At 32.9% G+C, this 18,528-nt stretch overlaps 1 protein-coding gene and 1 long non-coding RNA gene across 2 annotated transcripts; both read right to left on the bottom strand.

Moving 5' to 3' along the window:
* Nucleotides 1-1,115: 1,115 nt before the first annotated feature.
* LOC144451707 (uncharacterized) lies at nt 1,116-14,939 on the bottom strand. Its single transcript, XM_078142610.1, has 17 exons — nt 14,918-14,939; nt 14,775-14,846; nt 14,156-14,245; nt 13,974-14,051; nt 13,786-13,869; nt 13,566-13,652; nt 13,365-13,430; nt 12,661-12,726; nt 12,240-12,308; nt 10,948-10,986; nt 9,078-9,113; nt 7,994-8,032; nt 6,967-6,969; nt 5,745-5,747; nt 4,614-4,616; nt 3,512-3,517; nt 1,116-1,657 (listed from the first exon to the last, which is right to left on the bottom strand). The coding sequence occupies exons 1-17, from the start codon at nt 14,937-14,939 to the stop codon at nt 1,116-1,118; spliced, it is 1,305 nt and encodes a 434-aa protein (XP_077998736.1).
* Nucleotides 14,940-15,449: 510 nt separating this feature from the next.
* On the bottom strand, nt 15,450-16,708 carry LOC144451342 (uncharacterized). The gene is made up of 3 exons (XR_013482290.1): nt 16,594-16,708; nt 15,943-16,056; nt 15,450-15,563 (listed from the first exon to the last, which is right to left on the bottom strand). It is a non-coding gene; the product is annotated as an uncharacterized LOC144451342 (long non-coding RNA).
* Between the last annotated feature and the right edge of the window lie 1,820 nt (nt 16,709-18,528).

The raw sequence follows: 18,528 nt of genomic DNA, 5'->3' as shown, positions 1-18,528 counted from the left end.
GTGTAGAAGTATAATGTTTCATTTGCTAATTGACCATATTGGAAAGGCTACATGCTAGGCTTGTAAATAAACCAACTGAAACAGTATACTTTTACACTTGATATGAATACTATAAATGAGTGTAGCATATAGAGAAAGTGCTTTACTTCAGTGTTACTCATTGTAATATAAATACTATAAACCAGTGTAGCACATAGAGAAAGTGCTTTACTTCAGTGTTACTCATTGTAATATGAATACTATAAACAAATGTCGCACATAGAGAAAGTGCTTTACATCAGTTTTTTTTTTGTTTTTTTTCTCTAAATTTTTTTTTTAATTTTTTAATTTTTTTTTTAAAACCGTTTTTTTGTTTTGTTTTTGTTGTTGTTGTTGTTGTTGTTTTTTGTGGTGGGAATTCCTCCCAGTGATTTTCTGTAATGCAGACAAATACACACAAACAAACAAACACAAATGCTACAGAGATCCATTCAGGTTTGGGACTACGTGACAGGGCTATGTAGCACGCTCTATATCACGTTGCTGTGGAATTGTGAAGGCTTTCCCAGTCAGTCCACGGGCTATCCCAGAGTCACCAAGGCCCGGCAAACATAGCACCTGCGGGCTACATGTGAATAATCGTCCCCAACTTTTCGAGTCATTACTCCAGGAGTCCCCCCAAATTCGCACTCGTCTTGTGAGTGAGACACGGCTGAGTGATACAGCATACCCATCGAGTCTGTAGAACACTCACCCTGGGTTTGGGTCGGTCACAGAAAAATCCCCTGTTTCCTGTGACCTCTCGACTGCTAATCCTGTGCGCTAACCACTACGCTACAGGGAGAAAGCGCTTTACTTCAGTGTTACTCATTGTAATATGAATGCTATAAACAAATGTCGCACATAGAGAAAGTGCTTACATCAGTGTTATTTGAATATATTTTTTTGATCAAATAAAGAGGTTGGTTACCAGTACTAATATAATTTTCTAATTTTCTTTTCTTGCTGTACCATACTCTACACACTTCCTTAGAGTTGTGTAATGGTTACTATATATTTGTACGGATATAAGATTCCTGTACTCATACAATGGTCTACATGACTCAAATGCAATCCACACCTATGGCATTGTTGATTTATGCAGCACCAGACTTTGGTCGATGTATGTAATGTTGGTCAGCAAATTCACCGATTAGATCACATCCTCCAGTTGTCATGGAATTGACGATTACAGTAGCATTGGGCAAATACTTGCCTTTGATCAGCTCTGCAATTTCACCCTTCCTTACTACTTCCTGGGAATCATCAATAATGTCCAGGATTATCATTATTTTGTCTTCTCGTGCTGTGAGGATGCTCTCCAGGTGACGTTTGTCAGCATTTGGTAACAGTTGGTCAATGATGACATCTGCAAGTTTCGCACCACCGGAGACTTTTCTTAGATTCAAAGCAAACAAGAGATCATACTGTTTGAATTCTTCACCATCAGCCCAGTCAATAGACATGTTGGTAGCCAAGGCACTACGGTTTCCTAATTCTTGTTCAACCAGTGTCCGCCTTGCGAGATTCTTAGGTAACCCTGTTTTTCGGTTCGTTCCGTTGTGTGACCACAAATCATTATAGTCAAGGTTACTTCTTTGCTGGGTCTTGTATTTACCCCGGAGTACTTCGTCGATATCTGAAAGAGATGCATAATATGTTGATTTCAATTTAACACATAAACAACAACAACGGAAACTAAAAATTAATATCTTTTCTATATTAGCACTTACACAAAGATCATACTTTTAAAGTGGTCTGAAGTTTGGTCGAACAAAACATAACCAATTGAAGAATTTCACATTTCGCTTGATATCATATGTTATATCGTCATATCTTAGATTATTAAAGCACAAGATGTACTCTAAGACTTGTTATCTTGTCATACTTTCTGACATGACTATTAACTGCCTGTGTTATATCCCACCTCCATCATATCTGTAAACACTTCTGTTATCCTACTGTGGTACTTTAGCTGGTGTACATTATTTGTATTTCAACAGACAACATCTTTAATAATTCAGAGAAATGAAATCATAGTGACATAGATGTAAAAACTCAATGATTGTATTCAGTTCATTATTATCTACTCATTGTAGAACTGATAACCTTTAATTTGTAACTTTTTAGGAAAAAATGATAATTTTCAAGATTACCTACTAAAACGCTTATTATCGGATTGATGTAATACTAATAATTCAACTATATCCCTCATTAGTTTCTCTAAAACATTTTCAATTGTCTATCACTTGTCATAATTATGACTAAAATCAGAAAATACTGATCCAGTGCCATTAGTTTGAAAATTTTTAGATAACTGACATTTGCACTCCTATATTATTATTAACCAATGAAAACTCACTGATCTTTAGGATCAATTTAACATGTGTTTTGTTTCATCTAGTATTTTTGTATGGTTTTAGAAACTGTATAACAAGAGAAAAATAATAGTTGTTTGAAATTAATGAGGCATCATTGTAACTGATGAATGACAAGAATATATTATCTACAAAATATTTGCTATACAAAGATATTGCATTTAACAATATTGGCATAAAATAAACAATTCTACTGTCTTACAGTGTAGGTCAGAGGTCAACGGGTCTGGTATACAAAGCTCAGATCAACTTTATGGTGAAAGAATGAATGCAGTTGTTGGGAAATGATCAGGCAGCATTGTAACTGCTCTATAAAAGAGTCAATTTCTCATAAAACTGTCTCCAAAACAATTACAAACAATTCTACGTATAGACAAGGCCAGAGGTCAACACACCTATAGTACACAACATTCAGATTATGTAAACTGGGGCAAACATACAGTTGCAACTGATTGGTAGTAATGACATTTATTAATTTTTATAGTTATTTTTGTAATAATCAAGTCATGTATTTTTTAGGACAAATGTGAACAACTTAAACAAACTACCCTTTGCATGAATAACCAAATATCTTGTGTACACATGTCACATTCCTGGCCAAGGACCAAGACACTAACACTAACATCACTATCCTGACAAGACTACAATATGTAAAGACCAATCATAACACTGGTGGATTTAAACAAAATATCCATCAAACCATTGCTTTGGTTTCTGTTTGTTATATTTGTATCTTTAACAACTGTGGGTATGTTATTTTTTCAGTAAGTAAATACAGCCATTATGAATCTGTCTGTACATAGATGAGGTCCATAAACATAGCTATTGCTACTGAGGTACAATGTACTACACTTTAAAATACAAAACTTCATAATGTATACACACCAATAAGGATTGCAATACCAGGATGTACTTATAATTCCTGCTACATTGACATTACTTCATTTTGCAACTGATTAGAAAGTAAATAATTTATGAACTGTATACATATACTAGACTCTTATGTATAAGTTCAGCCAAATTATACATCACTAATAAATACATCATACAGACCAATTGTCTTCATATCTTCAAACATTACTGATATCATACAGTGTAGTATAGTGTGTACTCACCATAGACTGTAAAGATAGAAAGATAAAGACATAATTACTTTACAAATGAAGTGTACATTAAGTGACTGTACAAATATATAGAATACAAACCATCAACAAAATAAAAATGAATATCATTACAAGGTGTTCACTTTTGATTTTCTTTATTCTTTATCTTTAAAGATCTTTAAACAAAGGTAGTCTACGAATAGATATTGTCAGCCTGTTCATTTCCTTGATTTCACAATTATTCATTACTTTTAAAATATTAAAATTAATTTTCACTTGTTTTTACCAGGAATTATGCAAATAAGCTTCTTGTTTCTTCTATAAAACAGTGAGTTTCATATTGTAACGAATTAATATCTCAGTTAAAAGATACCAGATATTTGCAAAACAGTAATATTGACGGCTTTATGCAATTTCTAGGAATTACACAACTTCTAAAATCATGTTATTATGGGACTAGATTATCTCATCTACTCTATAAACTTTAAAAGTTGTTTTTGTATTAAACATATATTAAGGACAAATCAGAACATTCAATTAAAACAAACAACCCTTTGCATGAATAACCAAATATTGTGTGTACATATGTTGTATTCCTGGCCTAGGACCAAGTCACTATCCTGAATAAAACTTTGACAAGACTACAGTATATAAAGACCAATCGTAACACTGGTGGATTTAAACAAAATATCTATCAAACCATTGCTTTGGTTTCTGTATAATTCAATCTTTGATAACTGTGGGTATGTTATTTGTTCAGTAAGTAAATACAGCCATTATGAATCTGTACATAGATGAGGTCCATAAACATAGCTATTGCTACTGAGGTACAATGTACTACACTTTAAAACTACAAAGCCTCATAATGTATACACACCAATAAGGAATGCAATACCAGGATGTACTTATAATTCCTGCTATACTGAAATTACTTCATCTTGCAACTGATTAGAAAGTAAATAATTTATGAACTGTATACATATACTAGACTCTTTATGTATAACTTAAGTTCCGCCAAATTTATACATCACTAATAAATACACTATACAGACCAATTGTCTTCATATCTTGAAACATTACTCATATCATACAGTGTAGTATAGTGTGTACTCACCAGCTGTAAAGATAGAAAGATAAAGACATAAATACTTTACAAATGAAGTGTACATTAAGTGACTGTACAAATAATATAGAATACAAAACCTTTAACAAAATAAAGATGAATATCATTACAAGGCTTTCACTTTTCATTTTCTTTATTCTTTATCTTTAGAGATCTTTTAACAAAGGTAGACTATAAATAGATATTGTCAGCCTGTTTACTTCCTTGATTCACAATAATTCATTACTTTAAAAATATTACAATTTAAGTTTCAATTTTTTTTACCAAGAATTATGTAAACAAGCTTCTTGTTTCTTCTATACAAGAAGCTTTTGTATAAAACAGTGAGTTTCATATTGTAATAAATTAATATCTCAGTTAAAAGATACCAGGTATTTGCAAACCAGTAATATTGACAGCTTTATGCAGTTTCTAGTAATTACACAACTTCTAAAATCCTTTTATTATGGGGATTAGATTGTCTCATCCACTCTATAAATTTTAATAGTTGTTTTTCTAATAAACATACATTTAGGACAAATCTGAACATTCAATTAAAACAAACAACCCTTTGCATGAATAACCAAATATCTTGTGTACATATGTCACATTCCTGGCCTAGGACCAAGACACTAAAACTAACATCACTATCCTGATAAAACTTTGACAAGACTACAATATGTAAAGACCAATCATAACACTGGTGGATTTCAACAAAATATCTATCAAACCATTGCTTTGGTTTCTGTATAATTTCAATCTTTAACAAATGTGGGTATATAATTTTTTTAGTAAGTAAATACAGCCATTATGAATCTGTATGTACATAGATGAGGTCCATAAACATAGCTATTTCTACTGAGGTACAATGTACTACACTTTAAAATACAAAACTTCATAATGTATACACACCAATAAGGATTGCAATACCTGGATGTACTTATAATTCTTACTACACTGACATTACTTCATCTTGCAACTGATCAGAAAGTAAATAATTTATGAACTGTATACATATACTAGACTCTTTATGTATAAGTTCAGCCAAATTATACATCACTAATAAATACATCATACAGACCAATTGTCTTCATATCTTCAAACATTACCCATATCATACAGTGTAGTATAGTGTGTACTCACCTCCTGTAAAGATAGAAAGATAAAAACATAATTACTTTACAAATGAAGTATAGTGTGTACTTACGTAGAACTGTAAAGATAGAAAGATAAAGACATAATTACTTTACAAATGAAGTGTACATTAAGTGACTGTACAAATATATAGAATACAAACCTTCAACAAAATAAAGATGAATATCATTACAAGGTGTTCACTTTTGATTTTCTTTATTCTTTATCTTTAGAGATCTTTTAAAGGTAGTCTAAGAATAGATATTGTCAGCCTGTTCATTTCCTTGATTTCACAATAATTTATTACTTTAAAAATATTACAATTTAAGTTTCAAATTTTTTTTTACCAAGAATTATGTAAATAATCTTCTTGTTTCTTCTATAAAACAGTGAGTTTCATATTGTAATGAATTAATATCTCAGTTAAAGATACCAGGTATTTGCAAACAAGTAATATTGACAGCTTTATGCAGTTTCTAGAAATTACACAACTTCTAAAATCGTGTTATTATGGGAATTAGATTGTCTCATCTACTCTATAACTTTTAACAGTTGTTTTTGTAATAAACATATATATAGGACAAATCTGAACATTCAATAAAAACAAATAACCCTTTGCATGAATAACCAAATATCTTGTGTCCATACGTCACATTCCTGGCCTAGGACCAAGACACTAAAACTAACATCACTATCCTGATGAAACTTTGACAAGACTACAATATATAAAGACCAATCATAACACTGGTGGATTTCAACAAAATATCTATCAAACCTTTGCTTTGGTTTCTGTATAATTTCAATCTTTAACAACTGTGGGTTTCTGTTTATTAAATTTGTATCTTTTAACAACTGTGGGTATCAGTGTCATTTTTTCAGTAAGGAAATACCAACCATTATGAATCTGTCTGTACATAGATGAGGTCCATAAACATAGCTATTGCTACTGAGGTACAATGTACTTCACTTTAAAATACAAAACTTCATAATGTATACACACCAATAAGGATTGCAATACCAGGATGTACTTATAATTCTTACTACATTGACATTACTTCATCTTGCAATTGATTAGAAAGTAAATAATTTATGAACTGTATACATATACTAGACTCTTTATGTATAAGTTCAGCAAAATTATACATCACTAATAAATACACCATACAGACCAATTGTCTTCATATCTTCAAACATTACTCATATCATACAGTGTAGTATAGCATGTACTCACCTTCTGTAAAGATAACAAAATAAAGAGTAATTACTTTACAAATGAAGTGTACATTAAGTGACTGAACAAATATGTAGAATACAAACTTTTAACAACAAATATAGAGAAATATCATTACACACTTGTTATGTAGTATATGACATGGTAATTTTTCAGTGAATGAAAACATTATTACAAATCTTGTCTACATGAATAAAATCATTTCAGTTCTCAACTACAATATATATGAAACAATTCATGAAGCAATTATTTCTTGATTACACTGTATGCTCTTTCACAGGACTCTTAATTTATATCAAAGTTTGGAGTTGCAAGTCCCAGCATGAATGTTTAGTTTTAATGACCTATTGTGCCACAACTAGTAGTATGACTGTTTTACACTGCTTGGATCACTTATCAAAATTTTTTTTTTTTTAAATCTATGTTTTGAATATGCTTTATGAATGCAACTATTGTAAATTATACATAATGAAGTGAGGAATGTGACAATGTAACCACCACATGTAATGAAACAATGGTCTATAAAACTTTAATCTTTAGGAATATTTACTGAACAAAAAAGCTACTTTTCTCTGTAGATACAGTCACTTCTAAATAGAAATATATTGTTGGTTAAGAGAGAGATTTGCAGTCATATCTTTAATATTTTCCTGATACTTGTATGAATTCTATCTCAAGAAAACTTGACAATATCTCACAACTTTTAAGTTTTTCATTGATAATCTATTGGACAGTCCAGTAATAAAATAATCAGGTTTATTTTATTACATTTTTGTAGTTTTGTACTATACACAAGACTACGTATCAATTACCAATAAGCTGGTGAGGGTCCCAATCCACAATTGGTTGCATATATTTCTGTAACAATTTTTAACTTGCAAGGGAAGAGTTTGTACCATGTTATTTTCAACATTGATTTAAAAATATAGTTGGAGACACTGGTATGGTAAAGAAAGGTTTCACTAGATGTAAGAGGTGGTGTAATGATAATGATGTACCTTTATCAAATACATTAAGTTATACTCACTCCATCTTTCAGACTCTGGGATACTCTTCATCAAGGCATCTATACAACAGAAACAAAATTATAAAATAAATTTTAGTTGTGATTTCTTTAGATATTACATATTCATATGTGTTGCCATTTATTATAAGATAGTGTTTTAAACATTAATTTTTTTTTAAAAAGTGTGCTCACAATATTCCCAACATATACGGTGATATGAGAACACCATAGATTGCCAATTTAGGTTGTTGTTCTGTCTTTCCTCAAATTTTAGGATATGAAATATTGAAGACAATTATGTGTACACAGCTAGAAATCAGATTACAGGATGTGCTTGTAGAAGGCCCTGTGCAGATCCTGTGACAGGGTAATTGTGAAATAAGTGCTATTACAGGGAGGGTTTATATATTTGGTAAGATTCATAGCTGTATTCACTGACATATGTAACAGGTTTGTTGGTACAGGCATGTTTACAGGTGTGTAGTCACTGCTGTGATCACATGAATGAAACAGGGTTGTGCACAGAGATGAATATACACTTCAAATAATCTAATGGCACAGCTATGTTTATTACTGTTTATGATAATCTAAATGAGAACACTCCAGTACTAGATGTGATGAACATAATGTAAACTATAGTATTCTGTTATTGATAAGAACTGGCCACAAAGATTCTCAAATGAATCAAAGGTCTTTAAGACTTCAAGGAGATATAATTGTCATCACAAACAGCCCCTGCCAGTCAATTACCATGTAATATAAAGGAGAGTGTCCTTAATATTTAGACTATAAATATGACTTATATGACGCCTTACCCATCTTAATAGACTGGTTGGAAGGGCTGAAATGAGGCCAGGTTGAGAAAAATGGAAAATCTTTTTCATGGTTTATTAGTTTAGTATCTAAACTGTAGGTTTCGTTTTTATAGCTGTACAACAAATTAAAACAAAACATACTTATTAAAAATAATTAATACATATAAATTTTATTAAACAGTGTAAACAGTAATTATGTGTAATTATGCGAGGGTCAATAAACTTCAAATGTAATATATTTTAACTTGACTATGGTGTACAATGACTACATAAATTAAGTTTATACTTACCCCTTTCTTCACTGGAGAGACTTTTATGTAAGTCATCTGTGTGCATGAGAACAAAACAAGAGAGATTCTAAACACAATAGAATTATCAAATAAGTTGGTTTCTAAGTATGCCATCTAAGTATGTCATCTCAGATGTCAATGGTTATACTTTTAAAATCTACTTTATACTGTCCAATTGTTATGATTAAACTAAGCAGGATTTTCTATAAGGGCCTGTCAGTTAATCTGACATATTAATCTCTTCCACTATGCAGATTTCAAGAATGCAACATAAAGTGTGATAAGACTTTTACATGTAAAGGATTATTCACTCCATAGTTTACAGTTCACACTTTCACAACACATTCTGACATCAAGAATGTTTACAGAAAATATGGTTTCAATTTACCACTGTGATACTTCAAATATAAACAACTAAGACATGATGAATCCTATAAAATTATGTTTGACAGTCTTCTTTTAAACATGGATTTAGTAAATGTAGCTACTAACATGTAAATTATTTATATAAAATGAAGTGGGTATGCATAATTTAATCTATGATTTTTCACAGTATGCACAATTATGTGTACACAACAGTGAATCTTTCAGTCTAAGTCATCTATGGATATATTTCACCAACTATAGGAACACTGCATCCATGTATTGATAATTATGTGCATACTGTGAAAAATCATAGATTAAATTATGCATACCCACTTCATTTTATATATATAATTTACATGTTGATAGCTGCATTTACTAAATCCATGTTTAACAGAAGACTGTCACTCCTCCTTTGTTACAAACTAATGATTTACAGTAGCTAAAAGTTAATAGCCTAGAGTCTTGTCATGTGGAGGTTTTGACTATTGGCATCTCCCCTCAAAATCCCCACATGGCTTGATTCTAGGTTATATAGCTATGTGCCGACACTATATAGTAGACTGTAAGATACATCATGTTGTTCAGTCCTATCAGGCTTCTTTTCATGAAAGTGATTAGTTGATAGTGTAGCACAACATGTCTTACAGAGTTAGAGTCTATAGATGACTGTGAGCTATGAAAACAGAAAAATATGATTGATCCAATGCATGAAAGTATAGAACATTAAAGAGAAATATGTCTACATGACTTATATGTATATGTTATTTGCCAAATACTGCTCCATATTTTGTTGCAAGAGGTCATTTTTTGGTAATAACAGTGAGCTGTTATACCAGAAAAATGACCTCGAGTAGCAAGATGTGGAACCATATTTGGCAAATAATATACTTATATGTCACCTGTGACTATGAATTCATTTTTGAATGTCTAAAAATGCTGTTTCATTTCAAAATAAAAATTACTTCTGCGTTATACTGTTGAGTGTAGTAGTATCACGCACCTCTCCAATGAATAAAATGCAGTTGTTTACATGTCAGCCTAAACTGTATTACCCAATCAGAGTGCGCGTTTGCTCTGTAGTATGACGTATGTTTACTATTTGCATATCACTCAAAATCAGATTCAAACTAATATCCTTCATCTGAAAAATAAGTGCGTCCTTGTTTTGTACACTGTATTCCGCTAAATGTTCAGAAATGTTCACAATGTGCTTTGTTGTTCTAGTTATTGTTAAGCAAAAATTGCACCCGCTGTAATTTTCATATCGTAAATGAATTTAGGAATTTATGTTTACGATCGCATGATGACCGTGCATATGCCGTCACTGGATTTTTTGATTGGTCATTTACACGATATTTTACCCCAGAATTTCCCCAACATCCATACAAATAACAGAATACAAATGTCAAGCATTATGTAGTCTATGTACAAAATATAGATAAGATATATCACATCCTTCTCTTTGATCAGATGTAAATTAATTTCATTTATGATATATACTTACAGCGTTGGTCAGTTGATAAACTTTGCCAAAATTTCGCTGCTGCAAATAAAATTAGAAAAACGGTAATTCCATTGATCTAGAAACAGAAACATTCCAGTATTTTATCCTTGATTTGAACTGAGAATGAGTGGGAATTGTCTTAAATAGAAAGCCAAGTCCAACATTTTCTAACAACAGATTTCCCTCCTGCAACCCAAGACATTTATATGCAGGAATGTTATGTTATGCACCTTATGACGTACCTCAAATGAAAACAAAATTCTACTGGCAATAAAATGAGTTGAATAAAGTCAAACAAGCAGGAGGAGGGGTAATCATATACTTAGTAATGGTAAACTAAATATCGCATATGGTTTTAGCCCAGTTTCAACTTGTGTAGCCTTTTGACTTTGATTTTTTGAGCTGCATATTAATGTAGAGGTTTGTTGATTGTCACATTTTTCTAAGACCCATCTAACAGAATTAGATGCCCCCAGCAGCCAACCAATGTGTTGACTGGGAGTTTAGCATGAACTGGTGATGATGTCACCCTTTCATTTGGCTAACATGTAGAATTTTGTCCCCTAGTTTTTAATCTTTGTTGAGTTAGTGATAGTAATTTAAATCAACCAGGACATTAAGGAATGAAGGCCCAATATTTCTTAAAACATTGTTGAATACAGCTGAGTGGTGCAAGTAGTATACATTATTAAAACAGAATATATAAACTTTCAGTATCGACTACCTCAATCTGATTAAAATCCAAAGTAGTGAAGTCGGTGTGATTTCTTTATTTAGCTCTTATGTTTATTGTCACTTGTTCTTTTTTTGTACTGTGAGCATGTGATATGTACATCTGACATAATACCATAGGTGTTCTTGAGCCACATAAGAATGCAGCGTGAATTTACTCAATGAATCAGAAGGCATAATACACCAAAACATACAAGTACAATACCTCAGAACACTCCGTTCGAACAGAGCTCAAGCACAGAGTGCAGACAATGAATGAGGTTGCTATTGTTTGATCTTTCATTCAATCTCGAACGTTGGATGTATATTGTAAGATGGATTCTGATTGGGTACTCATAAGTATGAAATGTTGCATGTACTATGATATTGTAAGACGGATTCTGATTGGGTACTTATAAGTACGAGATGTGGTCCGAGAACACCTATGGTATTGTGTCAGATGTAGGTATCGAACACTCACAGAACAAAAAAAGAACAAACAACAGTAAATGTAAGAGCTAAATAAAGAAATCTCGTCAAGTTCACTACATCGGGTTGCGGCTATATGCTTTAAGTATTACCTTGATCAGTATTTTCTAATACAGTGGCATCGACAGAACCATCATCCTGACTCTCCGGTAGTAGTTTTTCTACATATAAAAGAAAACAGTTATAATATAGCAAAAAATATTAAAAGACCTAAAAACCTACAAGTTCATGGTTATAATGAGCATTAATATCATGGGAAAGCTTTTTTTTATTCTATACTCTGTAAAATCATCCAAAATGATGCAATGTGCTAAGATATTGAATCAGATATTAAGACAACATTTGTGCTTGGATTTTAATTCTTATGGATTTATAAAATTACAACTCCAATTTGAGACTTACTATTATCAAAAAGGAGCATGAACATAAGTTTCAGCAAAATAACCTCTGGACTGTTTGGCATGCATTGTGGAATACACATTTGAGTATCTCTTATATTTCTTAAGTGCTTACCTGACACTGTACTTGAATTTGAAGCAATTCCACTGTCTGATCCATTACTGTCTTGACTTCCTGTATCTTCATAAAATATAGGTAAGAAAGTAGAATATTAGTGAGAATGGCTCGAGCATCACTGTATACAAGTATTCAAGTAACATTTGCAACATAATGACCAAGGCATTATTTATGACAACAATATCCATCTTTCTGTCAACTGACAGAGAGATAGGTATAATCGTCATAATGCCTTGATTATTCAAGATGTTAACATGTATGAAAGCTGCAAGGTTTCACAGTACTTGCCAGGCCAGGATGTATAATGTGTACACATCTTCTAGACAGTGTTTTCATAAAGAGGGAAAACAGATTCTCGTACCTGTACATACTGAAATCACATCTTTGTTGTTAGGTGATCCTGCAATGTTCTACACTGATATCAATACATCTCCTACAATGACACACACACAAACACACACGCGCACGCACACACACACACACACACACACACACACACACACACACACACACACACACACACACACACACACACACACACACACACACACACACACACACACACACACACACACACACACACACACACACACACAGTTAGGTGGTTCTAGATAAAGTTAAAAATATCAAATATTTGGGTAGTTTTATATGAGAGAAAAGAGAGAGACAATTAGAAAGAGGACACAGTGTAAATCTCTTACCTGTAGGAGTTGAAACCTCACTTTTGTCAACAGGTGATTCTGCATCATTATCCACTGAAGTATTTCCTACAATATTATACACAAATTAAGTTTAGTATTGGATAAATTAAAAGATATCACACACTTTGATAGCTAATCATTAATATGAGAGAAAAAATGAGACGGTCACAAATAAAAAGAGGATCTTCATGAGTTACATACCTGTAGATGCTGAGACCCCTGTCACAATGATATCTTTGTCAACAGGTGTGGATCCTGCACTGTTTTCTGCTGATGACAAGGTAGTTCCTGAAATAAACATACACATACAAAGCTTAGAATTGGATAAACGAAAAGATATCAAACACTTTGATAGCTAATCGTTAATATGAGAGAAAAAATGAGACGCTCACAAATAAAAAAAAGAACAATGAGTGATTACCTGTAGATGCTGAAATCCCCCCTGTCACATCTTTGTCAACAGGTGCGACACCTGTGATGTTATCTGCTGATGACAAGGTAGTTCCTAAAATAAACATGCACATACAAAGTTTAGTATTACTGAATATCAAACACTTTGAGAGAAAACTGAAATGGCCACAAATAAAAAGTGGACATCAAGTGACATACCTGTAGCTGCTGGAACCACTGTCACATTTTTTTCTACAAGTGATGATGCACTTTTATCTGCTGATGTCAAGGTAGTTCCTAAAATAAACATGCACATACAAAGTTTAGTATTTCTGAATATCAAACACTTTGAGAGAAAACTGAAATGGCCACAAATAAAAAGTGGACATCAAGTGACATACCTGTAGATGCAGAAACCACTGCCACAGTGACATCTTTGTCAACAGGTGATGGTGCACTGTTATCTGCTGATGTCAAGGTACATGTAGTTCCTGAAATAAACATACACACACAAAGTTTAGTATTACAGATCACCTTGAACTATATATGGCACCAACAGTTATTGCTTTCTATTTAGAATCTACAAAGAGAGCGCAAGTCTTTTAGCAAAGATTGACAAATAAAGTGCAAGTCTTATAGCATAGATTTTATTAAAATAGAGAAATGGTCATTGCAGAAATTTGGATGGAGTCTCTGTATCACGAACTTCTTGAATTATGAAGAAAAACAAATTTCAGTCATTTGACCTTGAAATTGCTGGTTAAAGTCAAATTTCAAGATCTCATTAGAAAGCTTATTATTGGTAATGTGGGTTTTAGTCACTTGAATGTTGTCTGTATGTTGTAAACTTTCGGAAGAAAGAGGCAAAATGTGTATTTTTAATTTTTTAGGACAAATATGGTCGCTATTTTGTCATAAAAAGATCAAAGTTGCAAAATTAAGTGAGTTGCACATGATAGTGTTAGACATTTTTATGGGCCCACTCTGGGTTGTGTTCATTGGGTTTAATAAAAAAGTTACCTGCTGATCCCTCTTCTAAAGACTCACAGTTGTCTAGTCGTTGTTTTTTACATACTGGTTCTTCAAAATCACCTAGTAGGAAATTAATTAAATGAATTCAATTGATTTGTAAATTTTTGTTTACTTTTTCAGTAACATCATGCCAATTATAACCACAGTATTCATGGTATTTATATTTATGATGTATTATGTGTATTTAATATTATTCACAATTTAAGCAGTAGTTGTTGTTTGATCATCTGGTATTTTGAGACAACATTTTGTCTATGAAATGATTTGAAGAAATTGTGATATAGTACATGCATTGACGATCACATATCTGGCTGGAAATCTCAAACCCAAGGATGGACCAAACTCTAATAGCCCCCCCCCCCCCCCCCCATGTCAAAAATGGGAAATATGCAATTCAAATTCAACTTGTAAAATCCTACTTTATTTAGAATAAAAATTTGAATTGTATCAAAATTATTTGGAACTCACTTGGAGGCAATCGTTGCAGGCTGTGCTTGACTACATAGTCTTCCACAATCTTTTTCAAGTCAGTACATCCAATCTTGTCAAATAATTCTATAAGTAGTGTCACATTAACCTTTGAAATGTGTCCTCTCCGGTAAAGGGTATCAAATAATGAAAAAGCATCACTTGATTCAGTTACTTCACTTCGTTTTATTTGGTTGTTCAGTAGAAGGATGATCAAAGCACGGAAGTCTCCAGGAGTGATATTTTGTTGCAGCTCAAGCAACAGAATGCTGAAGGGATTGAGTGAACTCATTTTGGCATTTCTTCAACCTATGTTAATTAAGAGATATGCAATCCCAACTGAGTAATCAAATGCAAATTACTATGATTATTTGCATTGTGGTAATACCCAGTCTGGGATACCGGATAATCAAATTAATAACCCCTACACCCCATCCCATCCCCAATAGTCAGTATTTGTAATGCCTAATTTGCAGGGGTTAGCCTACTTCCTTGTGAATGGAATGTTACAGTGACAGTCAATCTCATGTTATTTATGTACAAAGTACTAGACACTTTTGGATTGATATCATTCATGAATGAAAATCACTCAGAGAATCATCTATTAATCTTTTGGTCTGTACCAGTCAAGTTGAAAGCACCTGGTACATTAGTTCTTGTAAATTTATAATTATAAAGTCATATTTACCTCCTTATCAGAAGGTCCTGCTGAATTCTATTGACTTGCAGTTTTCAGGCTACAGCCAAATATCTTTTGTCAACTTCAGTCAATATAATATTACATTACAATACAGGAACACAACTGTAAAAAAAAAAGAAACTAGTACGAGTGTGGATTACTTCTTTCAAGTTTCCTAAATGTAATGGCCAGAGTACTATAGTGAATGGACTGTATCCCCCCCCCCCCTGCCGCCAAGGGTGATAATTATATACCCTAAGGTTTTGACCTGTTGTCAATATTCTCCAGTGTGAGCAACATCTGTCATAAACCAAGGGTTATATACCAGTCCCTAGATAACACCTGATCATTTGAATGCGTAGTGACCATGTTGAAACCCACTGTTACTCACAGAGATGCTCTACACTGTGATAAATCATTTCCACACAAATTAAACAAAACATTTTTATAGCTCCATGCTTAATACAGGTTTTTCTGGTGCATATGCATAATGGTCTGAAGTCTAAAAGAGTTTATGTCCACCATCCTGACCCAAAATAAAAGGTGACAAAAATTTATGCTGAAAATACAAGATGCATAGTTAGTACTAGTAGTAGTATTAGTACATTACTGTACGTCATCTCTGAAAATATGACCATGTTGAAACCCACTGTTACTCACAGAGCTGCTATACACTGGTTTCAGTCTTCAAGAGCAATATTCAATCCAAATTAGGAGTACTCGATGATGGTGGTGGTTATTTCCTTCTGTGTATTCAAAATGTTTTCAAAATGTCGAATGGTGTATGTGTACAGAGGTAGGGGAAGTACCAGTGTCACATGACCCAACTCAAGTGTCACACTATTTACATATGAATGCATATGAGGTGTGGTATCTGATTACAGGTTGTAAAATACAACATGCCTTAGCTTGACCTCAGACCCACTGAGGTTAGGTCTATTATGATATGAGAAGGTTCAGCTAGACTGACTGAAGTTGAATAGCTGTACAGACCCAGACCAAGACCCAAATAATATCAACTTCAGTGTAGCTAAGGCATGTAGTATTTTACAATCTCCTGTTATCAGATACCATACTTGCACAAGTTGCAGTGATATATGCAATATGTTGCATAATATATATCACCCCCCCCCCCCACCCCCAGCATTGTTCAGGTGTTGTCTTATCCTTGGGTGACAGAGACTAATGTGTATCGTAGAGTGGTATGTGCTTTGAATGCTACAGAGAAATGCCATCAGATGCTGCAATCCAAGGATCACTAGAGAGGGGGAGGGGAGGGGGAGGCATTGAACTACCTAACATCTACATTTGGCTGATCATGCTGCCACTTAGTGGTCAGCTGTAACTATAATGATAATAATAATAATCTTTATTGTCCATTTGTTAAAAAAAAAATATGGAATTTGTCATGTTCTGATGAGTACTGCCACCTAGTGGTCAGTTGTAACTATGGAATATGTCATTCTGATGAGGATCATCAACCAAGACGGATCGAAAGCTCAATGCTAAGAAACTTTGAACTGCTTGTGTGTTATAACCTTTGTAAATCATATATCTACCAAACTGATGGACATTTTTGGTCATTAAAGACAGAACTGCCCTATATAAAGAGGATTATGGCTAATCTATGCAAATGTGGGAAATTCAAACTGCTGTACAGAGCACTAGCTTCTGGGTCTTGTTTTCAGCATTTTTTCTGTGCTACGAGAAACACACAGGTCATGTATCATGTACAAATTGATTGTGAATGTCGTAGGATGGTAACTTGATACAAAAATTAGTTGAAAATCAGTCTGTTTGTTTCATAGAATGAAAATAACTTTCCAAATGAGACAAATTCCCCTGCAAACAGCTGCTTAGATTGTGTGTCATTCAGGATTATTCAAATATGTGGCATTTGCATGTGAAAAACCCAGATATAGGGAATGTTTATATTTTTGGTGATTACTTGCCAGTGAGTCATCACAAGTTCTCCTTGGCAGTGAGTCATCACAAGTTCTCCCCCTCCAAACATAGTCAGTCATATGCAAAATTGGGTCCCATGCGCTGCCAGTTGCATGTTTAAGAGAACAGTTTCACAATTGCATGAATTTTGAGAAATGCTAAAATAGTATGTGTAAACTACAGTGTACACCCACAAACACCCCTGCCAGCACCCCCCCCCCCTCCCATTTTGAGAAATGCTAATTTTACAAACAAAAACAAAGACAACATTACAGATTAGTGTAACTGTAAATTAAACATTCTCTTTATTTCATAATTACTCTCCTATATAAAATTTAATATAAAAGATTTCACACACAAAACACACGATGAGATCTGAGACCATTGTATTCACATCACAAACATCAAAATTTAAACTTTTAAAAATTTATCTAGGAATTCAAAGAAATTAAATATTGTAAATGGTAAAAACACAAGATTTATATATTTGATGGTTTAATGCTTTGTGTAGACTATTAAAGTGGTCATATCGATGAGGATTGGGTATTTATTTTGGATTTTTAATCTACAAAACAATTTTATCATGACTTATTACTTGAAAAATCAATGTGAAACAATGTTTGCCAAATCCTTGTTTGAAATTTTATAAAT

The sequence above is a fragment of the Glandiceps talaboti genome, chromosome 21, assembly GCF_964340395.1.
Source record: "Glandiceps talaboti chromosome 21, keGlaTala1.1, whole genome shotgun sequence".
Classification (NCBI taxonomy): domain Eukaryota; kingdom Metazoa; phylum Hemichordata; class Enteropneusta; family Spengelidae; genus Glandiceps; species Glandiceps talaboti.
Note: the sequence above shows the minus strand (reverse complement) of the source record. Positions and strands in the feature narration are given on the sequence as shown.

Bases quoted from the DNA above. Each gene is read 5' to 3' on its own strand.
- LOC144451707 (XM_078142610.1), bottom strand. From the start codon at position 14,939: ATGAATACTGTGGTTATAATTG. The intron at 14,052-14,155 runs GTATGTCACTTG...TGTTTATTTTAG, and splicing joins AGTGGTTTCTGCATCTACAG to GAACTACCTTGACATCAGCA. The intron at 12,309-12,660 runs GTAAGCACTTAA...TTTTATATGTAG, and splicing joins AAATTCAAGTACAGTGTCAG to AAAAACTACTACCGGAGAGT.